The sequence below is a fragment of the Bombina bombina genome, chromosome 1, assembly GCF_027579735.1.
Source record: "Bombina bombina isolate aBomBom1 chromosome 1, aBomBom1.pri, whole genome shotgun sequence".
Taxonomy (NCBI): domain Eukaryota; kingdom Metazoa; phylum Chordata; class Amphibia; order Anura; family Bombinatoridae; genus Bombina; species Bombina bombina.
The window spans coordinates 166307167-166325313 of record NC_069499.1 but is presented as its reverse complement, the minus strand read 5'-3'; the positions used below and the strand labels follow the sequence as shown (position 1 = coordinate 166325313).

At 36.7% G+C, this 18147-nt stretch overlaps 1 protein-coding gene across 8 annotated transcripts in view; it reads right to left on the bottom strand.

Annotated features, from left to right (window-relative positions):
- The window catches only part of SLC8A3 (solute carrier family 8 member A3), a 679282-nt gene that overhangs the window by 183728 nt on the left and 477407 nt on the right, over window positions 1–18147 (bottom strand). For 6 of the 8 annotated variants that reach the window (XM_053697699.1, XM_053697705.1, XM_053697701.1 and 3 more), the window contains one exon: window positions 2208–2314. The exons of the other annotated variants lie outside the window; for them this stretch is intronic. In XM_053697699.1, the coding sequence (XP_053553674.1) occupies window positions 2208–2314 (107 nt within the window). Of the gene's footprint in view, window positions 1–2207; window positions 2315–18147 lie in introns of those variants that run through there. 8 annotated transcript variants of the gene reach the window in all.

Here is an 18147-nt window from a genome sequence, read left to right as displayed (position 1 = left end):
CAATCTATTACTAAAAACATATTTAGTTTACACTTAGTATTTTGTATTGTATGAATTTAAATTGTCAATTTCATTACATCGTAAATTATACTCAATGACAATTGTATTCACTTTAGGTTCGATCACGAGCGATAAGGGTTTTATCGTGAGGGTTTGCGCTTGTAGGGATTACCGCTTGTATTAGGAGTTGAACGAATGATTACCGCAGCTTCAGAGCTCTGATTAACTGTTACACGAAACAGAAAAGTGTCACAAAACACATAAAACATATGTTACAAAATACACTTACACTCATATCAACACTATCTAATAAAAATTGATCCAAAAAAATATTGCACACAAAAGTTATAAAGTTATACTGTGTATTTACTGTAATATTTAACATTCCAATGTTCCTGCACATAGTGGAATATGTTCTATGAATTTCTAAATATATATATATATATATATATATATATATATATATATATATATATATACACAGTACATATATATATATATGTGTATATATCTATACCTATATATAATCATGTGTGTATATATATATATATATATATATAAAAGTATAGATATATATTGTACCAAAAAAACATCAAGCATATATAGAAATATGTATTTATGAATAAATAGAACATATTCTTGTATGTGAAAAACATTGGAATTTGAAATATTCATGTTTTCATGTTGGGTTAGCACAAATGAGAATATGAGATCGGGTTTGAGCAAGAGTGGGGTGTTTTTTTCTCCATTGACTTCTATGGAGGAATACGTGAACGTGCACGTGATATTCTAACTTTGGATTTTTGCGCTAGTCGGGTTAGTGCAAGAGCAAAACTGTTTACTTTCAACTCATAATAGGAGCTCAACCCAATTAGTGCAAAAATCTTACTTCTAGCACAATTAACGCTCAAGCGGGAGCGTTAATTTACGCTCCACTCGTAATCTGTCCCTTTATCTTTTGTGTAGCAGGTACACAAAAAGGACAGTAAAGTAAAAATGTTACTTTCATTATTCAGATAGAACATTCAATTTTAAACAACTTTCCAGTTGACTTCTACTATTTAATTTATTTTGTTCTCTTGGTATCCTCTGTGGAAAAGAATACCTAGGTAGGCTCAAGATTAGCAACACACTACTGGGAGGTAGCTGCTAATTGATGGCAGCACATATACGCCACTTATTAATGGTGAACTGCATTGGTGATCACTCAACAAAGGATACCAAGAGAATTAAGAAAATGTTTTAATTGAAGTAAATTAGAAATGTTGTATGCTCTATCTGACAATCATGAGATAAGAAATGTGGGTTCCATGCCTCTTTTAAGCATAATGTTGTTATTAATGGGTCTGTGTCTGGTGTTATGTTGCTCAGTTCTGATAGCAGATAGTGCAGAGGTGATGAAAGTTAACAAAACACACAAAACACACACACACACAAATATATGAAGGCAAGTTAACAGTTTAGATTAAGTTTTATTCATCAGTTGTAATGAAGATGCGCTATGAGTTACTTTTTAATATAGATATCATATTCAAATATCCCCTGCTCCCGGAATCCTGAAAGTTTAATTTTCACTTGGAAGTCTCATTAAGGGAGAATACTGAAAAAAGTTGATGGGCCTTTCTTGAACTTGAATACAGTCAATTCTATGGTCATATTATTTTAGATATAATGCTGGTGTCTATAGCAAAGAAATGGCAGACATTTCAGCTAAATTTCAGAGAATAAAATCTGTTTCAGTTTTAAGATAATAGAAAACATTGTGTAACATCCAAAACCAACTAGAACCCTTTTTTCCCCCCACAGAGAACCTCAGTTAATGAGTTTACACTACAGCAGGTGATTCTGGGAAGGGATATGCAAATTAGCTTCCATATCTTTTTGCATCTAAAACCACAGAATCAGATCTTAGCTGAAATAATGACACCACCTGTTGATATCAATTCTATGTATGTAATTAATTATACTAATTGCTATGACTGTTATTTATTTTTACATTTAAATGTAGCAACCGTAAGGAATAATGTTTTAAATGTTTCCAATGTGTTTAGAGGAGATGAGCAAAAAGGTTTTAACTTTTTGTTTTTTTATTAATTAATAAAGTTAATGATGTTAGTATAAAAAAAAAACAAGCACATGGACAGCAGAGAGGTGAGTTGATGCAGGAAACGGCACAAGATGTTAGTGCGCCAGAGCAGTTACTACACCTTTCTGCACACTCATATCCACAAGGTGTGGCCCCTTCAGTTCAATGTAGAAACTCTTGTTTTTCGCATACTCTTCGTCATCAATTATTTTGATGTGAAATGCTTTGCTGTGGATGGAAAAACAATAGGTGTCATGAGGGAGAGAAAGAGAAAGAAGTTGTGAGGAATAAAAAGAACACGATCAGATGGGTTAAAGGTGCAATTAGGAGATGAAAATAATAATTGGTGATGTAGAAAAGCAGCAACATGAAGCTTAGTGCAAATAGCTCTTATTAGAACTGAAATCCTTTTTGTTTAGTGTTAAATGGTAAAGAATGAAACAAGAGAGATCCTGGACTTGCCTTGAATTTTCCCTACGTATCTGAAGAAGCAAGGTATGAGTAACAGACAAACACTTTGTGTCACTTTCAAATGCAATTAAACAAAGCAAAACTATACATAAATATAAATATAAATATATATATATATATATATATACATTGAAATAGTTTTCTTTCATTTGTATTATAGAATTATGTATTTAGAAGAGATCTCAACCAGCACAGATCCTGCTGGGTGGTAGATCTGGTCCACTGTCCTTAGATTCTCTGTGTCTCGGTTTTAAGGGACCAGCCAAGTCCATAATCTGTTAACAAGTTCTCCACATTTCCCATCCTGTAAAGTCTTCAGTATAGGTGCCATGTGGTTTTAAATGTAATTTCCACGGATTTGTTTCTTTAAATAACTAAAACCCCTTTCCTAGCTTTTTTTTTTTTTCAAATACCAAAGCAGATGAAATGGTACAGTCAGTCAGACATCATCCATCCCACAGTTTAAAGTTTATGGGAAAATTGAAAACTTTCAATTGAACAAATGGCTAATACCTTACTCCTTATGCCTTGTTATGAAAATATGCAGAAATGGGAAACATGGCTGTAAATAGATAACACACCTAAAAAATGTAACAGATAGGTTTTTTTTTTGTTTTTTTTTAAATAATATGTTACACTCAGTAAATAACTTCCATTTTCCTTTTAAAAAAACCACACACATAATTTCCAACTTACTAATAAACATAAAACATGGCAGTGTAGTTTTAAACATATTCTGCCAGATTACGAGTTTTGCATTATGAGAGGCTCGGTAATAACTTGCAAGTTATTTCCACCGCTCACCTTTAATAGCGCTGCTATTACAGGTTTTCCAAAAACCTGCGTTTGCGAGCAATATGGCAGGGTTGAGCTCCATTCCGCACACAAATACCAGCGCTGCTTTGAGCTGGTTTTACGTGCTTGTGCATGATTTCCCTATAAACATCAATGGGGAGAGCCTGCTAAAAAAAAAGCCTAAAACCTGCAATAACAGAGCGTAAAGCTACGTAACGCAGTCCCATTGATTCTTATGGGGAAAGAAAATTTATGTTTAAACCTAACACCCTAACAAAAACCCTGAGTCTAAACACCCCTAATCTGCTGCCCCTGACATTGCGACACCTACATTACACTTACTAACCCCTAATCTGCCGCCCCCAACATCGCCGCCATCTACATTACACTTATTAACCCCTAATCTGCCGCCCCCGACATCGCCGCCACCTACCTACACTTATTAACCCCTAATCTGCCACCCCCAACATCGCCGCCACCACTATACTAAAGTTATTAACCCCTAAACCTCTGACTTCCCACATCACTAACACTAAATAAATATATTTACCCCTAAACCTAACCCTAAGTCTAACCCTAACCACCCTAACTTTATTATAATTAAAATAAATCTAAATACAAATTACTATTATTACCTAAATAATACCTATTTTAGACTAAATACTTACCTGTAAAATAAACCATAAGCTAGCTACAATATAACTAATAGTTACATTGTAGCTATCTTAGGTTTTTACAGGTAAGTCTGTATTTATTTTAACTAGGTAGACTAGTTAGTAAATAGTTATTAACTATTTACTAGCTACATAGTTAAAATAATTTCAAAGTTACCTGTAAAATAAAACCTAACCTGTCTTACACCAAAACCTAACATTATACTAAAATTAAATAAATTAAATTAACAAAATACATTTATCTAAATTACAAAAAATAATAAACACTAAATTACACAAAATAAAAAAGAAATGATCAAATATTTAAACTAATTACACCTAATCTAATAGCCCTATCAAAATAAAAAAAAAACCTAGCCTACAATAAACTACCAATGGCCCTTAAAAGGGCCTTTTGCGGGGCATTGCCCCAAAGAAATCAGCTCTTTTACCTGTAAAAAAAAAAATACAAACAACCCCCCAACAGTAAAACCCACCAGCCACACAACCAACTCCCCATAAAAAAACCTACCTAAAAAACCTAAGCTCCCCATTGCCCTAAAAAGGGCATTTAGCTCTTTTACGTTGTCCAAAGTCCCTAATCTAAAAATAAAATCTACCCAATAAACTTTCCTCCAGATGGGCAGAAGTGGTCCTCCAGATGGGCAGAAGTCTTCATCCAGACAGTATCTTCTATCTTCATCCATCTGGCGCGGGGTGGGTCCATCTTCAAGACATCCGACGCGGAGCATCCTCTTCAATCGATGGCTAACAAAGAATGAAGGTACCTTTAAGTGACGTCATCCAAGATGACGTCCCTTCAATTCCGATTGGCTGATAGCCAATTGGAATTAAGGTAGGAAAAAAAATCATATTGGCTGATGCAATCAGCCAATAGGATTGAAGTTCAATCCTATTGGCTGATCCAATCAGCCAATAGGATTGAGCTCGCATTCTATTGGCTGATTGCATCAGCCAATAGGATTTTTTCTACCTTAATTCCGATTGGCTGATAGAATTCTATCAGCCAATCGGAATTGAAGGGACGCCATCTTGGATGACGTCACTTAAAGGTACCTTCATTCTGTGTTAGCCGTCGATTGAAGAGGTTGCTCCACGTCGGATGTCTTGAAGATGGACCCGCTCTGCGCCGGATGGATGAAGATAGAAGATGCCGTCTGGATGAAGACTTCTGCCCGTCTGGAGGACCACTTCTGCCCTTCTGGAGGACCACTTCTGCCGGATTCATTGAGGACTTCGGCCCGGGTTGGACGAAGACTTCTCCTGGTAAGGTGATCTTCAAGGGGTTAGTGTTAGGTCTTTTTAAGGGGGTATTGGGTGGGTTTTAGAGTAGGGTTGGTTGTGTGCGTGGTGGGTTTTAATGTTGGGGGGGATTTGTAATTTTTTTTTACAGGTAAAATAGCTGATTACTTTGGGGCAATGCCCCGCAAAAGGCAATTTTAAGGGCTATTTGTAATTTAGTGTAGGGTAGGGCTTTTTTATTTTGGGGGGGCTTTTTTATTTTGTTAGGGGGATTAGATTAGGTGTAATTAGTTTAAAAATATTGTAATTTGTTTATTATTTTCTGTAATTTAGTGTTTGTTTTTTTGTAATTTAGATAATTTAATTTAATTATTTATTTGTATTTAATTGTATTTAATTTAGGGAATTAATTTAATTATAGTGTAGTGTTAGGTGTAATTGTATTATATGTAAATGTTAGGTTTTATTTTACATGTAACTTTGTATTTATTTTAGCTAGGTAGTTATTAAATAGTTAATAACTATTTAATAACTATTCTACCTAGTTAAAATAAATACAAACTTGCCTGTATAATAAAAATAAACCCTAAGCTAGCTACAATGTAACTATTAGTTATATTGTAGCTAACTTAAGGCTAGATTTAGAGTTTTGTCGGTAACGACCCGCGTAGCTAACGCTGGCTTTTTTCTGGCCGCACCTTTAAAATAACTCTGGTATTGAGAGTCCACAGAATGGCTGCGTTAGGCTCCAAAAAAGGAGCGTACAGCATATTTAACGCAACTTCAACTCTCGATACCAGAGTTGCTTACGGACGCGGCCAGCCTCAAAAACGTGCTCGTGCACGATTCCCCCATAGAAAACAATGGGGCTGTTTGAGCTGAAAAAAAACCTAACACCTGCAAAAAAGCCGCGTTCAGCTCCTAACGCAGCCCCATTGTTGTCTATGGGGAAACACTTCCTACGTCTGCACCTAACACCCTAACATGTACCCCGAGTCTAAACACCCCTAACCTTACACTTATTAACCCCTATTCTGCCGCCCCCGCTATCGCTGACCCCTGCATATTATTTTTAACCCCTAATCTGCCGCTCCGTAAACTGCCGCTACTTACATTATCCCTATGTACCCCTAATCTGCTGCCCGTAACACCGCCGACCCCTATATTATATTTATTAACCCCTAATCTGCCCCCACAACGTCGCCTCCACCTGCCTACACTTATTAACCCCTAATCTGCCGAGCGGACCGCACCGCTATTATAATAAAGTTATTAACCCCTAATCCGCCTCACTAACCCTATAATAAATAGTATTAACCCCTAATCTGCCCTCCCTAACATCACCGACACCTAACTTTAAACATTAACCCCTAATCTGCCGACTGGAGCTCACCGCTATTCTAATAAATTTATTAACCCCTAAAGCTAAGTCTAACCCTAACACTAACACCCCCCTAAATTAAATATAATTTAAATCTAACTAAATAAATTAACTCTTATTAAATAAATTATTCCTATTTAAAGCTAAATACTTACCTGTAAAATAAATCCTAATATAGCTACAATATAAATTATATTTATATTATAGCTATTTTAGGATTTATATTTATTTTACAGGTAACTTTGTATTTATTTTAACCAGGTACAATAGCTAAAATAGTTAAAATAATTACAAAATTACCTGTAAAATAAATCCTAACCTAAGTTACAATTAAACCTAACACTACACTATCAATAAATTAATTAAATAAAATACCTACAATTACCTACAATTAAACCTAACACTACACTATCAATACATTAATTAAATACAATATCTACAAATAAATACAATGAAATAAACTAACTAAAGTACAAAAAATAAAAAAGAACTAAGTTACAAAAAATAAAAAAATATTTACAAACATCAGAAAAATATTACAACAATTTTAAACTAATTACACCTACTCTAGGCCCCCTAATAAAATAACAAAGACCCCCAAAATAAAAAAAATGCCCTACCCTATTCTAAATTACTAAAGTTCAAAGCTCTTTTACCTTACCAGCCCTGAACAGGGCCTTTGCGGGGCATGCCCCAAAGAATTCAGCTCTTTTGCCTGTAAAAAAACACATACAATACCCCCCCCAACATTACAACCCACCACCCACATACCCCTAATCTAACCCAAACCCCCCTTAAATAAACCTAACACTAAGCCCATGAAGATCTTCCTACCTTATCTTCACCATACCAGGTTCACCAATCGATCCAGAAGAGCTCCTCCGATGTCCTGATCCAAGCCCAAGCAGGGGGCTGAAGATGTCCATGATCCGGGTGAAGTCATCATCCAAGCGGGAGCTGAAGAGGTCCATGATCCGGCTGAAGTCATCATCCAAGCGGGAGCTGAAGAGGTCCATGATCCGGCTGAAGTCATCATCCAAGCGGGAGCTGAAGAGGTCCATGATCCGGCTGAAGTCTTCTATCAACGGCATCTTCAATCTTCTTTCTTCCAGATCCATCTTGCAGACCTCCGACGCGGAACATCCTGCTGGCCCGACGTACTACCGACGAATGAAGGCTCCTTTAAGGGACGTCATCCAAGATGGCGTCCCTCGAATTCCGATTGGCTGATAGGATTCTATCAGCCAATCGGAATTAAGGTAGGAAAATTCTGATTGGCTGTTCCGATCAGCCAATAGAATGCAAGCTCAATCTGATTGGCTGATCGGATCGGCCAATCGGATTGAACTTGATTCTGATTGGCTGATTCCATCAGCCAATCAGAATTTTCCTACCTTAATTCCGATTGGCTGATAGAATCCTATCAGCCAATCGGAATTCGAGGGACGCCATCTTGGATGACGTCCCTTAAAGGAGCCTTCATTCGTCGGTAGTCCGTCGGGCCAGCAGGATGTTCCGCGTCGGAGGTCTGCAAGATGGATCCGGAAGAAAGAAGATTGAAGATGCCGTTGATAGAAGACTTCAGCCGGATCATGGACCTCTTCAGCTCCCGCTTGGATGAAGACTTCAGCCGGATCATGGACCTCTTCAGCTCCCGCTTGGATGATGACTTCAGCCGGATCATGGACCTCTTCAGCTCCCGCTTGGATGATGACTTCAGCCGGATCATGGACATCTTCAGTCCCCTGCTTGGGCTTGGGTCAGGACATCGGAGGAGCTCTTCTGGATCGATCGGTGAACCTGGTATGGTGAAGATAAGGTAGGAAGATCTTCAGGGGCTTAGTGTTAGGTTTATTTAAGGGGGGTTTGGGTTAGATTAGGGGTATGTGGGTGGTGGGTTGTAATGTTGGGGGGGGTATTGTATGTGTTTTTTTTACAGGCAAAAGAGCTGAATTCTTTGGGGCATGCCCCGCAAAGGGCCCTGTTCAGGGCTGGTAAGGTAAAAGAGCTTTGAACTTTAGTAATTTAGAATAGGGTAGGGCATTTTTTTTATTTTGGGGGTCTTTGTTATTTTATTAGGGGGCTTAGAGTAGGTGTAATTAGTTTAAAATTGTTGTAATATTTTCTGATGTTTGTAAATATTTTTTTATTTTTTGTAACTTAGTTCTTTTTTATTTTTTGTACTTTAGTTAGTTTATTTCATTGAATTTATTTGTAGATATTGTATTTAATTAATGTATTGATAGTGTAGTGTTAGGTTTAATTGTAGGTAATTGTAGGTATTTTATTTAATTAATTTATTGATAGTGTAGTGTTAGGTTTAATTGTAGGTAATTGTAGGTATTTTATTTAATTAATTTATTGATAGTGTAGTGTTAGGTTTAATTGTAACTTAGGTTAGGATTTATTTTACAGGTAATTTTGTAATTATTTTAACTATTTTAGCTATTGTACCTGGTTAAAATAAATACAAAGTTACCTGTAAAATAAATATAAATCCTAAAATAGCTATAATATAAATATAATTTATATTGTAGCTATATTAGGATTTATTTTACAGGTAAGTATTTAGCTTTAAATAGGAATAATTTATTTAATAAGAGTTAATTTATTTCGTTAGTTTTAAATTATATTTAACTTAGGGGGGTGTTAGGGTTAGACTTAGCTTTAGGGGTTAATAAATTTATTAGAATAGCGGTGAGCTCCAGTCGGCAGATTAGGGGTTAATGTTTGAAGTTAGGTGTCGGCGATGTTAGGGAGGGCAGATTAGGGGTTAATACTATTTAATATAGGGTTAGTGAGGCGGATTAGGGGTTAATAACTTTATTATAATAGCGGTGCGGTCCGGTCGGCAGATTAGGGGATAATAAGTGTAGGCAGGTGGAGGCAACGTTGTGGGGGGCAGATTAGGGGTTAATAAATATAATATAGGGGTCGGCGGTGTTAGGGGCAGCAGATTAGGGGTACATAAGGATAACGTAAGTAGCCGCGCTTTGCGGTCGGCAGATTAGGGGTTAATAAGTGTAGGCAGGTGGAGGTGACGTTGTGGGGGGCAGGTTAGGGATTAATAAATATAATACAGGGGTCGGCGGTGTTAGGGGCAGCAGATTAGGGGTACATAAGGATAACGTAGGTGGCGGTCGGCAGAATAGGGGTTAAAAATATTTAATCGAGTGGCAGCGATGTGGGGGGACCTCGGTTTAGGGGTACATAGGTAGTTTATGGGTGTTAGTGTACTTTAGAGCACAGTAGTTAAGAGCTTTATAAACCGGCGTTAGCCCAGAAAGCTCTTAACTACTGACTTTTTACTGCGGCTGGAGTTTTGTCGTTAGATTTCTAACGCTCACTTCAGACACGACTCTAAATACCGGAGTTAGGAAGATCCCATTGAAAAGATAGGATACGCAATTGACGTAAGGGGATCTGCGGTATGGAAAAGTCGCGGCTGAAAAGTGAGCGTTAGACCCTTTTTCTTGACTGACTCCAAATACCGGCTGTAGCCTAAAACCAGCGTTAGGAGCCTCTAACGCTGGTTTTCACGGCTACCGCCAAACTCCAAATCTAGGCCTTAGGGTTTATTTTATAGTTAAGTATTTAGTTTTAAATAGGAATAATTTAGTTAATGATAGGAATTTTATTTAGATTTATTTAAATTATATTTAAGTTAGGGGGGTTAGGGTTAGACTTAGATTTAGGGGTTAATAACTTTAGTATAGTGGCGGCGACGTTGGGGGCGGAAGATTAGGGGTTAATAAATGTAGGTAGGTGTCGGCGATGTTAGGGACGGCAGATTAGGGGTTAATAATATTTAACTAATGTTTGCGAGGCGGGAGTGTGGCGGTTTAGGGGTTAATATATTTATTACAGTGGCGGCCATGTCCGGATCGGCAGATTAGGGGTTAAAAAATTAATTTTAGTGTTTGCGATGTGGGGGGGGCCCTCATTTTAGGGGTTTATAGGTAGTTTATGGGTGTTAGTGTACGTTTTAGCACTTTAGTTAAGAGTTTTATGCTACGGCGTTGTAGTGTAAAACTCTTAACTACTAACTTTAATATGCACTACCAGTCTTGACAGGAGAGGGTGTACCGCTCACTTTTTGTCAGACTCGTAATACCGGCGCTATTCAAGTCCCATTGAGAAAAGAGGATACCAAATTTACGTAAGTGGATTTGCGGTATTTCCAAGTCTGGACAAAAAAGTGAGTGGTACACCTGTACCTTCAAGACTCGTAATACCAGCGGGAGTTAAAAAGCAGCAATGGGACCGGCCAACGCTGCTTTTTAAGCCTAACGCACAACTTGTAATCTAGCCAATAGTCTTCTTTTTATTTTATTTTTATTTTTTTCACAGAAGTATTTTACAGACCGAAGCATCCAATCTATGACCTCTCATTTCTCGGCTATTAAGTTACCTTCTATTCTGTATATTTTGTCCGTGAATATATCTACTATGTTGTAGAGTTCATAATGGTCTATATATATTTCTTACTATGTATTTGCCGTGACTGAACACAGTTAACCTGCTGTATTATATACAAGTCTCAATAAAAAATTATATTTAAAAAAAAAAAAAAAATAGGTTCCGCTTATTATGTAATTAACCATGTGCAGATAGAGCATGTTTTTTAAATGAGTAGTATATACAGTTAATTACAGTAGTTGATAGTTACTAATATGATTCTCATCTAATTGCATTATGAGGGATTATGTTTAGTATAAATGTGAGAATAAGGTATCTGGCCAATTCCACCATTAGTAAATAGCTTCCATATACAATAGTTTGGTGTCCCTGGTTTAGCTTATATTGAATATGTTGATGTTAACCTTTATAAAGATTTAGGGTGATATCTATCAAGCTGTCAACTTTGTTGAATTCAACGGCACCAATACACTCTCCTAGCATCGTGGCCGCTGAGCTGAATACGCTCTCCTTATTTATAAAAAAAAGCCGGCAAAAAGACACGCACCAAGTACGGGGCGATGAGCATCGGACTGTTGTAAACTAACAGTCATCGATCTTGCGTCTATTCAGCTTTTTACCAACTTTATTTATACCCTGTCACTAAACGCCGCCACTATACTAAAATGTTTGACCCCTATCCCACCGCTCCCCGACATCACTGTAACCTAAAAAAAGTTATTAACCCCTATCCCGCTGCTTCCCGACCCTGCCGCAACTTAATTAAAGTTATTAACCCCTATCCCGCCGCAACCTAAATAAAGTTATTAAACCTATTCTGCCGTTCGTGGACCCCGCCGCCACTAAATAAATGTATTAACCCTAAACCTCTGGCCTCCCACATCAATACCACTAACTAAACCTATTAACCCCTAAACCGCCAGCCCCCCACATCGCCATAAACTAAATTAAGCTATTAACCCCTAAACCTAATAACCCGCTAACTTTAAATTAAAATTACAACATCCCTATCTTCAAATAAATTTAAACTTACCTGTAGAATTTAAATAAACTATATTAAACTATTAATTAACCTACCCTAACTATTATACTACAATATAATTAAACTACCAATTAAATAAACTAAATTACATATTAAAAAAAACCTAACCCTACTAAACTTTTTTAAATCTACTATTAAACCTAATTACAAATTACTAAATTAACAGAAAAAATAAACGCTAAGTTACAAAAAATAAAAAACACTAAATTACAAAAAAACAACAACACATTATCAAAAATAAAAAAGAATTACACCTAATCTAATAGCCCTATCAAAATAAAAAAGCCACCATAAAATAAAAAAAAACCCTAGCCTACAATAAACTACCAATGGCCCTTAAAAGGGCCTTTTGTGGGGCATTGCCCCAAAGAAATCAGCTCTTTTAACTGTAAAAAAAAATACAAACACCCCCAACAATAAAACCCACCACCCAACCAACCAACCCTCCAAATAAAACCCCTATCTAAAATAACCTAAGTTCCCCATTGCCCTGAAAAGGGCATTAGTATGGGCATTGCCCTTAAAATAACATTTAGCTCTTTTACCTGCCCAGACCCTACTCTAAAAATAAAACCCACCCAAAAAACCCTTAAAGGGACACTGAACCCAAATTTTTTCTTTTGTGATTCAGATAGAGCATGCAATTTTAAGCAACTTTCTAATTTACTCCTATTATCAAATTATCAAAATATTATCAAAAACACAATAATAATATGTTCTAATTAGTTAATAACAAATTATATAACTATATTTAATAAACTCCAAAAAGTTATAATTATTGCTCTAGAAGTCTATTTTTGTTAATCCAGAAAAGAAGATTCTGAATTAAGAGTTCTTCTGCATCAACTAGCCTTTTGCTGGAAAAACTACAATGCATAGTACTTCCTATTATATAAAGATAATAATCATTCAAGGACTCTATTTAACTCACATTTGCAGTTATGTATTAATGCATAATTCTGCATATTTCAATCAGTTTATTAAATATTATCTTTTACACACACACTCCATTACGATAATACTTTACTTTAGAACCATTTATAATATAAATTGTGTGCTTTATTATTTGTAACATTTAAAGGTCACAAAATTACATTAAATTTCTTTTTCAATATAGATTTTGAAACATTGTCTTTATATAATGTTATCAGTATAACTAGCAGAAACAGTAGAAGGTTACCAGGAACTTACATATATATTTTGAGACATTGTCATTTACTGCTTCTAGAATTTTTTCTGATGCTACAATAAATAGTTCTATAGACTTTCCTGATTTGTTCTATCTTTCTATTGCCTCCAATAAATTAAAACAATAAAACAAATATATTTAAATAAAGAGATGTCCTTTAAATGGACCATGAACTAACACTGATTCTACTGAACACTGAACAAAAACTAATACCCATATTCCTTTGAAAATACTGAGCATGTGCAATAATTTACAGTGTATATGAGTCTTTGATTGGCTAATAGCTGTTACATAATACAGGGGGCTGGAAATTGAGGTACATTTTTAAATATACTTCTCATTTAAAATTTAGAGCAAGTGCTTTTGTGTTTTATTTTTTACTATGGTACTTAATGGTCGTTTAAACAGTTTAAATCTATTTATCCTCTGATTCTAACTAAGAATTGCATTGTCTGTAACTTCCTCTACCTACTTTTTATATTTTTTTTTCTTTTACTAAAATAATTATGTCAAGCATCACTGATGTGATATCTAAGATTTAGTGTATAAAAAAAAATGGCTCCTTGAATATGCACAAGTGTGAAAAAACCTATACGGTCTTTTAAAGGTCTCTAATCTAAGACGTTTAAAATATGTTTAGATTGTTTGGACCATCAAAACAGGACTGTGTGTCTGTGAAACTATTATAAAAGTCCAGATTAAAGTTAAAGAACATAATATACCTCCCAACACCTCCTAAAGACTTTCCTGGACAGGGACATGAGGATAGTGACCAACATTGTATTTTGTTGGTGGTATCAAATTGGGAGGGGTGAGTCTGTAGTGGGTTGTGGGCGGGGCTGAGGTGGATGCAATTGGGTGTGTTAATCATGGGAAAGGGTGTACTCTGGTCATGATTAAGGCAGCCCCTGACAATAGGGAAGCAGAGAAGCTACAGGTGGAAAATGGGCATAATAATGTAATATTAAAATGTTCTAATGAGCTAATACCTCCAAACGTTTTATATGGAGGACTGGTGCTATGAGCCACATTACACAATACTCAGACTTATGCTAAAGATAACATCTGAATAAAATATATATATTTAATATAATTTGGTAAGCTTAACATGTATCGCAATGGACACATATTATGGATTAACAAACAACAAAATACAGTATTCTGAATGGGTCGTTATAAGACGACCAAATAAAATAAACTTTATAGATGTCTCAGTATAGAACAATTTGTATGGGAAAATTTAATAAGCCTTACAGCGCCTCATTTTTGCAATTTTTTGAACATCATATAAAGTTAAATCTCCCCATAACAGTTACTACAACAACTAGCTAAATGTTATCCCCAAATAATAAATGGAGGTCTCTCATGGACCTCTAAAAAGATATATTTAACTAAGTGGAAGTTTGGGGAGAAATGAAAAAAAGATAAAGATAAGGTTTCGAGGGATGTATTTTCCTATGCTTGCTTCACAAGCTATCCGTGGGGGGGTAACGGAGCCAACAATAATAACAACTCCTTATGCATAATACCATAGCTAAAGGGTGGTTATATTGATCATATATTGTGGGGTCAACAAATAAAAATGTAGGAAGTACTTGTCTGTAATACACCTGTGTAGGATAAATACTAAAGGTGTCTTTAGCATAAGGGGCATAGTTATAATAAATACCTTAGAAAAAACCGGACCTTCTCAAAATATTGAGAGGCTCAGAAATACAGAATATCCATAGCGTATAATAGCGTATAATAGATAGACTATCCCTTTAAGACTTCCTTCTCTGACTGCTGCATTTGGGCAGTATTTACATTCAGCTTGCCTGCCTGATTAATCATTCATGCCCCTGATTACCTCAGCCTCTTTTTAAGCCTTCTCAGGTCTAATGTGCTTTGCATTAACATTGAAGTGTGATCCTGAACAACAGAGGCTTGTGTCAGTTTCCTGCTTGAACTTACCAACTATTCCAAGATACAGCATTTTCTATTAACTATGCTAAATATCATCAAACCGCAGCTACTTAACAATCTCTGAACTTTATTATGCTTTTGCTTACCATCACTCTCTAATCACAATAACATCATCTTACTCAGAACTTTATAACTATTTCTGTGCTTCTAGTTGTCATTGCTGAAATAACCTGCAACAAACCTACGGCTAGATTTAGAGTTCGGCGGTAGCCGTGAAAACCAGCGTTAGAGGCTCCTAACGCTGGTTTTAGGCTACCGCCGGTATTTGGAGTCACTCAAAATAGGGTCTAACGCTCACTTTTCAGCCGCGACTTTTCCATACCGCAGATCCCCTTACGTCAATTGCGTATCCTATCTTTTCAATGGGATCTTTCTAACGCCGGTATTTAGAGTCGTTTCTGAAGTGAGCGTTAGAGCTCTAACGACAAAACTCCAGCCGCCGGAAAATAGCAGGAGTTAAGAGCTTTCTGGGCTAACCCGGTTCATAAAGCTCTTAACTACTGTACCCTAAAGTACACTAACACCCATAAACTACCTATGTACCCCTAAACCGAGGTCCCCCCACATCGCCGCCACTCGATTAAAATTTTTTAACCCCTAATCTGCCGACCGCCACCTACGTTATCCTTATGTACCCCTAATCTGCTGCCACTAACCCCGCCGACCCCTGTATTATATTTATTAACCCCTAATCTGCCCCCCACAACGTCGCCGACACCTGCCTACACTTATTAACCCCTAATCTGCCGAGCGGACCTGAGCGCTACTATAATAAAGTTATTAACCCCTAATCCGCCTCACTAACCCTATCATAAATAGTATTAACCCCTAATCTGCCCTCCCTAACATCGCCGACACCTAACTTCAATTATTAACCCCTAATCTGACGACCGGAGCTCACCGCTACTATAATAAATGGATTAACCCCTAAAGCTAAGTCTAACCCTAACACTAACACCCCCCTAAGTTAAATATAATTTAAATCTAACGAAATTAATTAACTCTTATTAAATAAATTATTCCTATTTAAAGCTAAATACTTACCTGTAAAATACATCCTAATATAGCTACAATATAAATTATAATTACATTGTAGCTATTTTAGGATTAATATTTATTTTACAGGCAACTTGGTAATTATTTTAACCAGGTACAACAGCTATTAAATAGTTAAGAACTATTTAATAGTTACCTAGTTAAAATAATAACAAAATTACCTGTAAAATAAATCCTAACCTAAGTTATAATTAAACCTAACACTACCCTATCAATAAATTAATTAAATAAAATACCTACAATTACCTACAATTAACCTAACACTACACTATCAATAAATAAATTAAATACAATTGCTACAAATAACTACAATTACATAAACTAACTAAAGTACAAAAAATAAAAAAGAACTAAGTTAAAAAAAATAAAAAAATATTTACAAACATAAGAAAAATATTACAACAATTTTAAACTAATTACACCTACTCTAAGCCCCCTAATAAAATAACAAATACCCCCAAAATAAAAATAAAAAAGAAGTTAAAAGCTCTTTTACCTTACCAGCCCTGAACAGGGCCCTTTGCGGGGCATGCCCCAAGAAAATCAGCTCTTTTGCCTGTAAAAAAAAACATACAATACCCCCCCCCAACATTACAACCCACCACCCACATACCCCTAATCTAACCCAAACCCCCCTTAAATAAACCTAACACTAAGCCCCTGAAGATCTTCCTACCTTGTCTTCACCATCCAGGTATCACCGATCCGTCCTGGCATCCGGTGCTGAAGAGGTCCAGAAGAGGCTCCAAAGTCTTCCTCCTATCCGGCAAGAAGAGGACATCCGGACCGGCAAACATCTTCTCCAAGCGGCATCTTCGATCTTCTTCCATCCGGTGCGGAGCGGGTCCATCTTGAATCAGCCGACGCGGATCCATCCTCTTCTTCCGGCGTCTCCCGACGAATGACGGTTCCTTTAAGGGACGTCATCCAAGATGGCGTCCCTCGAATTCCGATTGGCTGATAGGATTCTATCAGCCAATCGGAATTAAGGTAGGAATATTCTGATTGGCTGATGGAATCAGCCAATCAGAATCAAGTTCAATCCTATTGGCTGATCCAATCAGCCAATCAGATTGAGCTTGCATTCTATTGGCTGTTCCGATCAGCCAATAGAATGCGAGCTCAATCTGATTGGCTGATTGGATCAGCCAATAGGATTGAACTTGATTCTGATTGGCTGATTCCATCAGCCAATCAGAATATTCCTACCTTAATTCCGATTGGCTGATAGAATCCTATCAGCCAATCGGAATTCGAGGGACGCCATCTTGGATGACGTCCCTTAAAGGAACCGTCATTCGTCGGGAGACGCCGGAAGAAGAGGGTGGATCCGCGTCGGATGCTTCAACATGGACCCGCTCCGCACTGGATGGAAGAAGATCGAAGATGCCGCTTGGATGAAGATGTTTGCCGGTCCGGATGTCCTCTTCTTGCCGGATAGGAGGAAGACTTTGGAGCCTCTTCTGGACCTCTTCAGCACCGGATGCCAGGACGGATCGGTGAACCTGGTATGGTGAAGACAAGGTAGGAAGATCTTCAGGTGCTTAGTGTTAGGTTTATTTAAGGGGGGTTTGGGTTAGATTAGGGGTATGTGGGTGGTGGGTTGTAATGTTGGGGGGGGGGGTATTGTATTTTTTTTTTTTACAGGCAAAAGAGCTGATTTTCTTGGGGCATGCCCCGCAAAGGGCCCTGTTCAGGGCTGGTAAGGTAAAAGAGCTTTTAAATTTATTAATTTAGAATAGGGTAGGGAATTTTTTTATTTTGGGGGTCTTTGTTATTTTATTAGGGGGCTTAGAGTAGGTGTAATTAGTTTAAAATTGTTGTAAT